The sequence below is a fragment of the Physcomitrium patens genome, chromosome 7, assembly GCF_059467195.1.
Source record: "Physcomitrium patens ecotype Gransden chromosome 7, ASM5946719v1, whole genome shotgun sequence".
Lineage (NCBI taxonomy): Eukaryota > Viridiplantae > Streptophyta > Bryopsida > Funariales > Funariaceae > Physcomitrium > Physcomitrium patens.
The window spans coordinates 13,667,639-13,682,744 of NC_143416.1; the positions used below are offsets into that span (position 1 = coordinate 13,667,639).

Below are 15,106 nucleotides of genomic sequence, written 5' to 3' on the forward strand. Positions count from 1 at the left end.
TTAGTTCAGTTTAATATATATCTTTTTTCGCCACTGGTGTGGTGAGAGGGCTTTGTTTGCTCAGAGTACAAACCGGAACAATACAAATGGGCTTTCGCTTCCTCCGAGGTCAAAGACAAGGGGGGATTAGATGAGATGGTGGGAAAAAATATCTGCTTGGCTGCAGCGCTGTCCCCACCATCTGACACGCCTGGTTCCAGAGACCAAGGGCACTGCACAACCCTACGATTTGATTGCTTTGCATTCGAACAACACTACACGCGCAGTTATGGAGCAAGCCGAGCAATCAGGCTGCTGACTGTGCCACCCCCCTTCCAGCAGATTAGAAGCAAAGCTGACAGACCAGGGGCCAGAAGTGGGTGTGTATTTTTATTTCCCCAAACTTGACTCGCAACTTGTGGTAGCTGGGTAAAATGATTTTGGGTTTTCTGGAAATAGAAACCATGGCGGAGCTAAGAAACGGGCTAAAAGACAAGGACTACGTGACATTGGGCTGTCATGAGAAAGCCACAACCGACGGCGTTTACCATGTTTGGTGACAAGCCAGTAGTCCACGAAACTATTGTTTATGAAAAATAGTTCGATCTGCATAATTTTACTCTTGTTGCTGCCTAAAAGCTTTATCAGTTTGATGGTTGGACAGGAGATTTCGAGATTTGCTACCTCTTGCTCCCAAAAACAAGCAGAAATGCATTAAGTGTACCCAAACTAATGCGAATTGTCGTTTTTTGAATGAATTCTTTTGAAGCCGCATCAGAGGTGAAAATTACTAGAGAATCAGGCTTTTGCACGAAGGGTCCCATCAATATGATACACAATGCGCACACCGTGAGAAAGCCGACGAAATTAAAGGGAAAAAATAATTACAACTGTGTCATGCAAACTTTTTCGCCAAGAACCGCCCTTCAGATTTACAAGCCTGGAGAGATTTAGGGGTCATCTGATCCAAGAATAGAAACACGGGGGCTCCATCAGCCTTTGAATGACGCTGCGACATCCATCCACGAATGAGTGCAGGGGTGCCCTGTCCGCGCTACTGTTTTGTGCGAGTTAGAATTCAAGTCCATAATAATGGTGTCGCGTAAGCTAGCATGTGTGGGCTTGCGCATGAGCAACAAGATGACAGTGTGAGAGGGCAATTGATCACGCTGGAACGGATAACTGGGGAGTCCATAGTATCAACTTGGTGGCACCTGGCCGAGACCATCACGCCTCAAGTTCGGCAAGCTGGAGCTCGGTCTTCACACGCAGCGGACCAGGTTTAGGAGATCTTCAGGAGGGGCGAAAATAGCAACGGCCATCTCTCAGTTCCAGAGCGAATAACGGAGCGAGAGTCAGAGAAGCCACTTCCGAGTCCCTAGGAATCGTGACATCCATCTCCGACTGCAGGCTATTCATTCTAGGATTTCTTAGCTGGGCGAGGGAGTTTTTCGAATGCAGGGCTCGCTGCCTCTGCCGATTGATTGTTGTTGGGAGAAGTGAGTCCCAAGGCGCTAGAGCGTAGATCCGTGAGTCAGTGCCAGGGGAGGTCGCAGCCGTCCCGCACTTCGGTACATCTCTCAGGTTCGCCTGGTTCTGACATTCTCCCGACTTTTTATGGATCTTGTCTGGAAGATGACAGGAATGCCATCTTTCTTCTGCTGCGGAGCTCATCGTTGTTTTTGTTTTACTTTTGTTTTCGACTGATGTAGGTTGTGTACTCTCTGAATCGTCCCCACGTAGAATCTGCGTTCTCGTGTAGTTGGGCTTCGGAAATGTCTACAAAGCTACTCGAATGCCTTCTGCTGGAATCTGCATCCCGTGTCGAGATTTGCCGTGTGCGAACCCTCCTCACATTCGTGTGAATGTTTGGTCAGGAATGTGCCCCTCTCTTTCACCTCCCCGTGCTGCTACTCTAGGCTTAAGACCTATCACAACCATTTAGTATTCTCCACGCAGTGTGCAAGCCTTCGTCTTGCCTGATAAGTTCACTGGCGCACGTTTAGCTCGTCTCGCTCTCTCCATCAATCTCCGCTTGAAGCACTAGGGACCTGTTATTTGTCTGGCGCAAACAGAGATTCGTTGTCATTGCTGTCAAGCTCTTGCGATGTGTACCACATAAAATGAACAAGTTATTGTCCCCTCACCCCTGCCTGTTCTTTTCGGCGTTGTATTGCTGTGCGTTTAAGTTCTTTGGAGTCTTCGATTATTGTTTCAGCTGGCTTCCCTGATTGCTTAAGTAAAATCTGGTAGAATTCTGAACTCGTAAATTTTGAGAGTGAGAAAATCGCATTGAACCATAGTAGCCTCTCATCGAAGATTGCAGTAAAGCTACAGCTTCGATCTGGTTGGATTGTTTAGTGAATACACTGGAAATGGAAGATCCAATTCTACTAGAATCCGTTGTTGCCACTCAGTTGCGGTCGAGGTATAGCTCTTACCCGGGCGATTAGTAGTCTGCATTTTGGCGGTAATGATGTACTTTGAGGGTGCGAATTCTTGTGTTCACATCAGTCGAGCTGTCGTTACCACTCGGAAAACGTATCAGCCAGTGTATAGTTTATGACCTAAAACCAAATTCGCAGGACCATGTATGAGCAACACCCAACATAGATGCGTCCTGTCACAAATCACAGTATGAAGGTGGAAGCTTCTCAGATTCTTGGCAACAATCCCTAACTTGAAGATCGGGTCCTCTTGGTTTGCAACGGATCGCTGCACGTCACAGGATGCAATACTTGGAGCGCGACGACCTAATATCCTGAGATATGTTGGCCTGAAATTGCATTGGATCCGATTGGAGGTTTCGGTCTTGACGGTGGTTTCCAATGATCTTGTGCTTAGGGGGGGTAATTTGGCGAACGGGCACGGGTGCACTAGAGCGAGGAGGGCATTGCCCCAGCTCACGCACTCATTGACAGGCGAAGTGGGGGTCTTCCCACGTTAATAATTCCTCCACAGCCCCTTCTCAAGATTATGCCTCCGTCTACAGTGCAAGATGACTTTCCGTCCACACCCGGCAAAGTTGGTTCAACGTTGCACTGTAGACGCAATAGCATAGACTCTTTACCTGAAGATCCTGTGCAGCCGGTAAAATCCTCGAATATCCAGGACCCAAACTTTACATTATTGCGCAACTTGCCTTGTCGGTAGATCCGAATGAACTTGGAATGACTCAATCGCTTTGATGGTTGGGAAATTCTTAGACAAGGGATCTAGCAGAGCAGAGATCAGTTGGTAATGGTCGTGAAACTTGGCGTCGTTTGTATCAACGTTTTGAGGATTGCTGCGTTCGTGATGTGCAGGTGAAGATGGACAAGGGCAACTACTTCGGACGGGTGACATCAAGATGGCATTCAAGTGCGTTGGCAAAGCTGCTCTGCATCACTTCCATTCTTCTTGCATTGACAGTGTCTGTGTTCCTATGGATGAGCTTGCCGAGGGGTAGCCAAGGTTATGGAAGCCTCAAGGTGCAGGTTTTCCAGCGCAATCATGAATGGGAGAGAAAGGTTATCCATTCAGGTTCTCCCAATCGAAATGACAATGCGCTGACTGTGTTGGTCACGGGGGCCGCGGGTTTCGTCGGCACTCACGTCTCCCTGGCCTTGAAGAAGCGAGGTGACGGGGTTGTAGGACTCGACAACTTCAACAGTTACTACGAGGTGTCTCTGAAACGAGCTCGACAGGAGCTTCTCAACAAGCATGGCGTGTTCGTTGTCGAAGGTGACATCAACGACAAGTTCCTTATCGAAAGCCTCTTCGATGTTGTCCAATTCACGCATGTAATGCATCTGGCGGCTCAAGCCGGTGTGCGGTATGCTATGCAAAATCCCCAATCCTACATTCACAGCAACATCGCAGGATTGGTGAATATCTTTGAGGTTTGCAAGGCCACTAATCCACAGCCGGCCATCGTTTGGGCTTCTTCAAGCTCTGTATATGGACTTAACACCAAGGTATGCACACAATTCACCAGCTCTGAGCACAACTCTTAGTATCTGTCAAAGATGGCATCACCGACAGATGTCATAGGGTTTATCCTCACGATTCCTTCCGTTTCGCTTGCAGGTACCCTTCTCCGAGGCCGATCGAACAGATCAACCCGCGAGCTTGTACGCAGCTACAAAGAAAGCAGGAGAAGAGATCGCTCATACATACAACCACATCTACGGTCTCTCTATCACGGGACTCAGGTTCTTCACCGTCTACGGGCCATGGGGGCGACCCGACATGGCGTACTTCTCCTTCACCCGCGACATCCTGAAGGGAAAGCCGATCAGCATCTACTCGGGCGCGGGAGGCAAAGACCTTGCTCGCGATTTCACCTACATCGACGACATCGTGAAGGGATGCGTTGCCTCGTTGGACACAGCCGAGAAGAGCACAGGCAGCGGCGGCAAGAAGTCCGGTCCGGCCATGCTGCGCGTTTTCAACCTGGGCAACACATCCCCAGTCACCGTCCCTACACTCGTCGACATCCTCGAGAAATACCTCAAAGTGAAAGCCAAGCGTGAGACCATCAAAATGCCTCGCAACGGCGACGTCCCATTCACGCACGCCAACATCTCGTCCGCCGAATTGCAGCTCCACTACAAACCTGTCACGAACCTCGACACGGGATTGAAGAAGTTTGTAAAATGGTATCTCAGCTATTACGGTGACAGTTCCAATCGAAAGTTGTGGCCGGGAAACAATGAGCAAACACTGTAGACTAACATGAGTTTTGCGAGTCATCGTTTTCAATCCCATCTTCCAGTCACGTAATATCTAGCAATAGGGAATCCGTCCGTTGTCTGAGGCAGCAACCCTCGCATGAACTATACTATACTGACACCGCACATTTATACGTTCAATAATCAAACCAAATCACAGGACTCAGTGGGTTCACGTCAGAGACAACGAGTGGGACTCGTTGTGCAATCACTCGCCTCTTAAGTTGTAAATCTATTAGCGGTAGTAACCGAATCTGCTTACCGACACCGAGACCACCTTCAACATGAAGGTTGTACCACCTTCCGGCAATTACTGGCGACCAATCTACCCACATAGCTACTGATCGTCGATCAGACATGTCGATGTCGATCAATTCCACTGAATTCTTACCACTCTATACATAAACCTTCCAAGCTTCGATCACATTTCGATCCTCTAAGCTTCTGCTGTCCTCTCATGTGAAGATTCCATGTCGTAGTATGATTCGTTGGACGCTTAGTATACAACCTTCACACTCAATCAGACACAGCGAAACTCCGGAGTGTGCAGTTCTGTGCATATTCATTTTCACAACACTTGCATTTTGTTTGGTATCACTGTGGTTATCTGCAGATAACTGATTTTTTATTGAATTGGAATGATTCTTTCAAATTCATGTTTTGTCACTTAATTGGAGCTACATGTTTGGATGAAGTGGAAATTGTAAGTCATTGGTAGTTTGGTATGATGTGAATTTTTGATTGTGCTGTGAAGGAGTACGAAACATTTTCAAATTTTCAAAGAAAAACTAACAATGGCAAGGATAGAGTGCACCGTATCACCAAAGTTGCTACAATCTTACCTGTTGCCACTTATTAAATAACATTGGGAAAATAAAATAAATAATGGAAAAATCAAAACAAAAATATTAATGGGTGGGATATTGTAAATTTATGTTAGAATTCAGAATGTATGTATCTAAAAATCTATGAACTATCTTAAAATTATACTTAATACAATTATTTTTAAGAGAACAATGATGAGATATCTTTAAAATAATATGTATATATAAATATAAGCATAAATACTTAAAAGTATATAAGGCGATATAATTTTAATGCTTAGTAAATCATTAATCTAATCAGACTTTTTTTATGAAATATTTTATAATTTAGTTTCATGCTTTAAGTATTTTAGGATTCCCAACAAAGATTGAAGAATATGTGTAGATTTGTGAATAAACCTTATATATGAAAAATATTATTTTATTTTAAAAAACAAATAAATTAAAAATAATAAAATACATAGATTTTTAATCAATAATAAGATATTTAGTCGTCTTTTAGAAGTAAATAAAAACACTATCAAATAAACATTTGATAGGTTTTTAGAAATCATTATTCAAAAAATTAATATTTTTGTTTTGATTTTTCTATTAGAATAATTGAGACTTATAAAAGAATTTTTTTTGGGATTCCTTAAGATCTTAAGAAATATAAAAGATTTAAACTTTGAAGAACTGTATTAGATTTATAAATGATCTACAAGTAAAATTTTGTGATTATGTGACAAGTATTGTTTTAAATATTTTTCATTATTTTTAGCTTGATCTAATGATTTATTCAAAGGTTATTAAAATTAAAAAAATCATGGCTCTTAGAATTGAAATTTAGAGGATCAATGAGGGTTTCTAAAATATAGATTAATTTATATGTTGATTGAATTCAAATATTTTACAAAAGGAGTTGACTTGATTTTGTACAACCTTAAAATTTTTGAAAGCCATTATACTTTGAAATTAAGAGATATTAGAGCTAGGAGATTCACATCAATGTTGGAAAAGGAGGCTGGCCAACATCTAAGCAAATTTTAGGAATTATCTTCTATTTGGTAAGTTTGATCATTTTTAAATTAATTGTGATAATTTTAAATTTTTCATTAATTGAAATATGAAAAAAACTTTATTTAAAATTTATGCTTAAATTATCAATTATTGAGATTTCAATCTCCTATAGGATTGATTATAAACTAATTTAAGGTTAATATTTAATTAGGATTTTATTAAAGTTTAGTTTAGGATTTGATTATGATTTTTTTAGAATTTAGGATTTTTTTGGAATTTGATTTATAATTTAAGATTTGATTAGAGTTGGTTTAAGATTTTATTAGGATTTGATTAGAGTTTCATTAAGATATTTTTGAAATTATATTAAGATTTAGTTGTGATTTATTTAATATTTCTATTTTAAATATTTCTTTAATATTTTATTATTTCTTTAGATTTTCTATTTTATAATTTTTAAAGAGTTTTTTATTATTTATTTATGATTATTTATTAATTTTTTAGAACAATATATATATTTTCTTTAAGATTAACTTATATTTTCTTATTTATTTTTTATAATTTCTTTAAGACTTCTTTCATATATAATTAAAATTTATTTAATATTATTAAGATTTAATTAGAATTTATTTAAGATTCTATTAGAGTTGCTAAGACCTTTTTGTTGTAATTTCTATTTTACCTTTTACAATTAGGTGTTCAATGCATTTTCAAACAAACTTCATGTAATACAACTAATTACAAGAACCTTAAGTATTTTAGGCCATTATGTATTCTTAATTATTGCTAAGCCCATTAAAACATGTCTTTATCTAAATTTGAATTCAAGTTCACTTATCAATTAAAAAAATAATAAGATTTGTCAATTATTATTATAATATATAAAAAGAAAGAGATGCAACTTTTGGTTAACAACAAATAATTCTTTTGAAACTAGAGTAATTTCATCTTTGAGCTTCAGAATCAATACTAAGTGTTGATTGAACTTTTTTTTAAGAAAGTTCAGCTAAGTATGTTTTTAGATCTTCTTGTTCATGATATTATAATCAAATTCTCTAAATCTTATGATATTTCTAAATTTAAATTCAAGAATAATCTATTTTATTTCAAAAGAGGATTATATGTTCTAAAAAACAAAGCATGATAATATGTTCTTTAAGCTTGTCATGATTATCTAACTATATGACATTTTAAATACTACAAGACTTTAGAGTTAATTAATAGAGATTTTTGATGACCTCAAATGTAGAAGGCACTTTAAAAATATTATTCAATCATGAGATGTTTGTTTAACATCAAAACTCCTTATCATTGACCTTATAGACTTCTTCAAGTATTACCAATACTAAAATAACCATGACCTTTTCTTTCAATGGATTTTATTACAAATCTTTTAATCTCAAATTAACACATCTCTATATTTGTGATAGTAGATTATTTTACCAAAATGGTATACTTTTTATTATATACAAAAACTATTACAAGTGAAGAAATAGCTAAACTTTGTTTTAATAATATTTATTATTATCTTAGATTACAAAGAAATATTATATCAAATATAGAGACTTTATTTGTATCAAGGTGTTAAAGATAAGAACTCAACAAAAGTAAATAAACAAGTGAGACTTTCATTAAAGAAAGATGAAAAAATAAAAATAAGAATATATATATATATTCAAAAATGACATAAAATGGCTATTGCCAAAAGATAAGAAAATTAGAGATCCTTAAACTAGGTTAAAAGCAAGAAAGGAGTTGATAAGAGTAAAGAAGGCTTCATTCTTGTTCCTATATATACTATCTAACTAAAAGCTATATAGCAATGTTCTATAGAACCTCCAATATGTGTTTAATTTACAAGATATATGTCTTAACTACTAAAGTAAGTTTCTTATATATTGTCATGTAGTAATACAATTATATAATAAAAAATAAAAATATGGATGTCATTATAGAAGAGCCTTATAAAAAGATGTAATAAAAAAATAATGATAAATGATAGAAAGATAGTAAAAATATCTTAATATTGCCTTTTGTAGAAGAGACTTCTATTTACTTTGTAGAGACTACAAGAGACTTTTATTTATAAATATATATATATATATACATATATATATATATATTTATATTTATAGAGCATTACTTGAAACTCTAGTTTGGACAAGGACTTCTATGAGAGATGGTATGATGGCCATGTTGGGATTCTCTATTAGAGAATTGTGTTAGGTGTCGAATAAGGAGTATATTTAAGGAAGAGTGTTATATGCCCTTTCTCACGTGGATTGTACCATTAGCATGAAGATGACATAAGCTGATTCCTTTGGTAATATCATTTGTTTGGTGCATCAAGTTCTACAGGATTCAATATTGCAATCAAGCAATCTCAACTAATAATCAAAAGAAAATATATCTTGGTTGGATGCTAAGAAGAGGATTATTAGATCGAGCGTTCATGTAGTTTTTGATGTATGTGGAATTCAATTGAGTTTTGACTCCTCTCCAACAATCAATACAACCAACAATATTGTTGGCCTACAACACGTAAATAAAGCGATGCAGAGCTTATGAATCTTGCTCCACCAATTCCATTCTTCATCTAGTATTAACGTAGGGTTGGTGGACACTGACACTATGGTGGAAGTCTACTCACAGCAAAGAAACCACTATAGTTTTTTTTGGCTTGGTGAAGAATTAATCTTGGATGTTAATAGTAGGTTAGATTTGTTTGATTACTCGGATGATTTAGAGAATTTTAAGAATATATTGATCAAGATTTAAATAAGAATTAAAAATTATAAGGTTTTGATAATTAATTCACTTGTAGTGAGCTGAAATTAACTTCCAATTAGTGCAAGTTTATTTTAGCTCATATAAATTTATATTGAAAGATTAATATTTAATTCAAAAAAAAAGTAGCCAATAATTGAGAGGTTTTAAGATCTTTTCTTACTATTGGTATGTGCAATCTTCTTCAAAATTTTTGTGCTTGTTGCTTATTTAGTTATTAAAGTATAAAAGTTTTGAATCAAAGTAATAATTCAATCATTAGTTATTAAATTTTTCATATACTATAATATTATTAAGATTTATTTAACATTTAGGAATTAATTAAGAATTGATTAGAATTGGTTTAAGATCCAAGATTGGTTAGAATTTGATAATGATTTAATTAAGATTTAAGATTTTGTATGGATTTGATTAAGATTTAATTAACATAGATGTCATGGATATATATTTATTATAATTGTTACTTAGGTGATATGAATAGATAGAAGTAGATAAAAATAGATTAATTTTTTAATATCTTCTAAAAAAGCTTCTTAGGAGCTTTATAAATACTACTTTGACTTTACATATGTTTATAGTTGATTGGTAGATTATAAACTTAGTTAATAAGTTAACTATGTACTATACATATTGATAGCTTGTGGAATAAGCTAATTATGTAGCACCTATATAAAAAACTTGCCTTTACAAATTAAGATACATATTGTGCAAAGTCAACACGTTTTGAAGGTCCTATAGAACATCACCACATAGATTTTAGGTAGATAGTATATATAGAGGCAAAAGTGAAGTCTTCTTTACTCTTATAAAAGATTTTTTACAACCTAGAAGATAAAATTACTAACCAACTTTTAATCTACTAGCAATGAAGACAAGAAAATGAACTAAGAAGCTTTTATAAAATCCATGTTTAAATATCTTGAATTATTATTGAATCAAGTTGAATGGATATTAATTAAAAATTTATTTTTGATTATATTTTTATCACATAGTCGTATAATAATATGACATCTATCTCCTTTGAACATATACATCTTTTGATATACGCCAAATGAACTATATGTCATAATTGGCCTTGCACTACTCCTTCAATTTTTGTATTAATTCTTTCATTATTATTTATATCATCCACTTCAATACAATTATCTTCTTCAAAAATATAGATATCTTCAGCATAATCCTCCACATTGATTTTTCTATCTTATCTTTTGAAAATCTTTACTTACTTGTCAATAATAAGTATCATCAATCTTATATCATCCAACTTCTTTAATAAATATGTAGCATTATTATAGACTAATAACACTATATATGGTCTAAACCATCATTTTTAAAACTTCTACAAGGTATTGTAGTGGTTATCTAAATTACTGTTATAAATAAATAAACATATTCAAGCAAAAACTTGCAAATTCTTTCTATAGACTTTGTTCTTAGTATCCCACCTTTTACTTGATTTGATAAATCTTCACAAGCCAAAATTAAATACCTCATTTATCATATTCCTATTTGCATAATAACTAAATCCACAACCCATTTAAAATGAATAATTAAAAGTTATATTAGATGTAGACCATCTCAATGTTATATATTTAAATACATTTGACAAATTACACAAGATTCTACAAAAAAAACTATATCTTAATACATATTATTCTATCAATATTGTTCCTTTAATTTAGCAAAAGTAGCTCAAATTCTTCTATGCTCCACCTATAGACTATCATAAAATTCTTTGAATAATTTTTGTTGATCTTCTTTGGTACCTACTACTTGTTGTGGTATTTTAATATTTGATTTTAGCCTCTTCTAAAGAAATCCTCCTTGTAATATAAACTTTTATGACTTTTTCTTGATTTGTTTAAATTTTTCAACCAACCAATTACTATGCTTGGTTAATATGTGCAAATAATGTCGAATATCTAATAACTCTCATTTGTAATTTTTTTCATGTAATAGCTTATCTTTTTTATTTAATTGTGAAACCAAATAAAATTTTATATCCACATCATCAATATTTATAATTATCTCATCTTTTCCATTATATTTTGCTTGAGATAACATATTTATTACTAAATTTTTTTCTTCTACAACATGCTTAAATTCCAAATTTAATGATTTGATATAAGTATCTATCTCAACATTATAATATATGATATTATACAATTAATAATCATTTCAAATAAAGACAAATAATCTATTTCAATCATCACTACTACACTTATCAAATAATCCTTTTTAGCTTTCATAGTTGAAACAATCTCTTATAATTTTCTTTTCACTTGTGAATATACACATTAGCAAATATTTAAAACCTTAGTTTTAAATTGGACTACAAATCTATATCTATTTAAATCATCTTGACCTACAATCCTTTCAATAGAAATTAGATTAGTATCTATTATAAGAATTATTAATCTATTGTATTTATAATCAATTTTTCTCAATATTGGAGGTAATGCTAATAATTTCTTTAATCTTTGTACTACTTTAATATGCCTTTCTTTTCATTTAAATCAATAATCCTTACATAACAACTTATATAATGGATCCACTATGTGAACTTAATGAGGAATCCAAATGTGATAAAAGAGACATGCACCTAAAAATCTACAAACTTTTGTTAAAGAACTGCAATCCTTTATCATTCTTTTAATTACATCAACTTTAGTTGGATCTATTTTCCTTCCATAAAATCCACATAAATGTCCAATAATTACAATCTTTTATATTCCAAATGTAGATTTTACATCCAATAATGTAAGATAGACTTCTTCAAGCCAAGTAAATATTTTTTTACAATCTTATATACGATTAATAACATACTTGCAATACTCCTTCTTATCTAAAGTCTTGTCCTTGTCTTCTTTTTTGCATCTTTTAATAAAAAAATCATCCAAAAAAATTCATAGTTTTTTCAAGAATAAAATCCCTCAATACCTTGTTCATTCTATTTATCATATATGCAACTAAAATAGTAGTAACTTGAAGAAGAGTACATATTCTAATCAATCCAAGTAGTATTCTCATTGTTGTTATGTCTCTACTCCTTATTAAAAGTTGAAATTGATCATAGCTTGAATATAAATCATCTATTGAATAGATTACCTTTACAAATATTTCAGCAAACTCATCCACTATTGGTCAAATTCTTGTATTTTTGATATTTTTTACATTCATTGGCTGTATATCTTGAATAAATTATAATGATCCATTTTTCTTAGGTATTATAAACCATCAACTAGAATATAATACAAAAAAAGGCTCTAAAATCTTCATCTTTATCTTTTCTTTTAATAATTCTACTAAGTTTGATAAATATATCCTTGGCATTGGAATTGGCTTCAAATTCCAAAGTACATGTGATATAGTAAAAATAATCATAGGTATTATGATATTTAGATCCATACATCCAATTCCATGAGATTCAAAGGCAAATGATTTAGTTTCTTCTGCCAATATTTCTTTGAAGTACACAATTTTGTCTAATAAGAAAAAACTATAAAGATCAATTTTTAATTTGTCAAAAGTCTCTTTAGTAAACTTGTGCTCAATATTCTTTAGATCCCTTAAGCTCTTTTTTCTTGATTTTTCTTCTATCTATTCTTTAGAATCTTCTAGCATAGGTCCAGTAAAAAGTTTCACTTTCTTATAAATTGTCTTATATTTTGTTTCAACTATGACCTCTAGTATTTGAAAAGATTCAATCATATCATAAACTTCTCTCAAATGAATTTTTATAACTTTATCATCATCGCCTAATTAAATAAATGTAATCAATTCTAAAGGATCCTCTAATTTATTTTCTTTATAAATTCTAGTAATCTTTTCATTATCTTGTTATATTTTTAATCGACACAATTTTTTTCAATAGCACATAATTTTTATTTATTTATTTATTTATTTAAATCTTAAATATTCTTATATAATACTTCTATTTTCAAAAATTGTGATAAATCCTATATCAAAGGTACCTACATTGTGTAAGAGTACTTCTCCTTTCATACATCTATAATCTTACTTTATAGTAGTACTCTCCAAAAATCCTTGAATTCTTCAACAACTCTTGGTAATGGACTTTCTCTCAATTTTTCTTGATTTTCTTCATGATTTGAAGGCATAATCATAAATTATACAGTCCTTCTTCCATCTTTGCTACAAATTCGTACATAAGATAAATCATCATTGAGTAACTTTGTTTCCATCTCAGTCACAATAATGTATAATTCTAAAATAAAATGATAAGATATTACATCTTGAATAAAGAAATTTTGTTCCATTTCAATGTCATTAATTCAAATTTTTACATCTCAGCAAGTATCATATAAATTACTTCATGTATTATTAGTTATCTATATTGCATATTCATGTTCTATATCAATTAGCCATCTTTGCTTCATGTAAAGATCCTTGGATATACGATTTATTTCCAAACCATGGTCAATCAAAGCAACAAGCGGCTCATCTATATTTCCTACCTTCACCAATGTCTTTGTAGTTGCTCTAGCTCAATGCTTTTGAATATAATAATTTAAAATCTCTTTATTCTTTTAATTTTTTTATCAAAAAGTACTCTTTGATTATGATTCCTTTCTTCACTTGTTGATTATTTGGAATAATTATCAAATTTATCTATTTTATCATCACATATACATACATCAATAGTATGACTTAATCCAACTTTTTCCATTAATTACCTCTTTTATTTAATATTATGAATAATGACATCATAGAATTTCTTTTTAGCAATTTTCAAAAATCTCCTTTAATGTGAACTCAACCTTAGCGTTGAGCACACATTCGTCAAGCATCTCCTTTAAATTTGTTGTTGGCTCAATATCAAAGAATAGTTTGTATGTTGACAACTTATTTTTACTCCATAAATCTTTTGATTTTTTCTTTAATGTTGTTAAATCATTCTCTATCAATAATTCGTGTGAAGCCATGTCACAAATCTTCTATCTTCGAGTTTGTCTCTTAGATGTATTTCTTTTTCTTGTATTCTTAAAATCTTACCTCTTCTTTTCTTCTATTAAAGCTTCATATTGATTTTTAACAATGTAATCATGCACTAACAAAGCTTCTACAAGATCCTTCCAAGTTATAATTCCATAAATTATAGTAGTAGTCTTCAACAATATTTTTCATAGCATCTTCTTTTTTTGTATTATAGAAATAAAATAATAAAAAAAAAAAACCAAAGTCTACTTGGTATAATATTTTTTAAAAATTCACTTGAAGCTCTACTTAAAGCTCTATCAAAAAATCCAAATTTAATCTCCTTGCCTTCTTGTATCATCAATTCTAAATAACTAAAATATAATTCAACATCTTTTACTCCAAAATTTTATGTTAGATTCACCACTTATGTTATAATACATGTGTCTTGTTTAGAAATGCATTGGATGTCTAATTGTGGAAGGAGAAGTTAAATTTTATAAATACCTAAAAAATCCTAATAGGTTTCAACCATCTAAATATAAAATAATTCGAATTTCAATTCAAAAGTGCTTAAAGCCACTAAAAAATACTCAAAAACAATCTTTTTAATAACCTTGATTATATATAAATTCCAATTGTCTTATTACTTTCATAATTGGATAATTTCGATTTTTCCTTGCAAGCCCTAATCCTAGTCAATGAGTTATAAATTCTAATGTGACCATCCTCTTAGTGCAAAATTTTGCATACAAATTCCACTATAAGTCTTTTACATGTTTAAAAAAATTTAGCTTATAGATTATGAGAATAAATCTAAAAACTACACTAATGTCTCTTAGCTACCAACTTAAAAGTTGATGTAGA

At 32.6% G+C, this 15,106-nt stretch overlaps 1 protein-coding gene across 6 annotated transcripts; it reads left to right on the forward strand.

Moving 5' to 3' along the window:
* The first annotated feature begins 1,410 nt into the window (after positions 1 to 1,410).
* LOC112284961 (UDP-glucuronate 4-epimerase 1) lies at positions 1,411 to 5,115 on the forward strand. 6 transcript variants are annotated; one of them, XM_024525387.3, is made up of 4 exons: positions 1,411 to 1,550; positions 2,824 to 3,069; positions 3,285 to 3,935; positions 4,048 to 5,115. In XM_024525387.3, the coding sequence occupies exons 2-4, from the start codon at positions 2,956 to 2,958 to the stop codon at positions 4,687 to 4,689; spliced, it is 1,407 nt and encodes a 468-aa protein (XP_024381155.1). In that variant the 5' UTR covers positions 1,411 to 1,550; positions 2,824 to 2,955; the 3' UTR covers positions 4,690 to 5,115. The 6 variants fall into 6 exon arrangements, with proteins under 6 accessions (XP_024381155.1, XP_024381152.1, XP_024381153.1 ...); XM_024525384.3 differs by having other exon boundaries at positions 1,422 to 1,563; XM_024525385.3 differs by having other exon boundaries at positions 1,424 to 1,563; positions 2,565 to 3,069.
* The last annotated feature ends 9,991 nt before the right edge of the window (positions 5,116 to 15,106 follow it).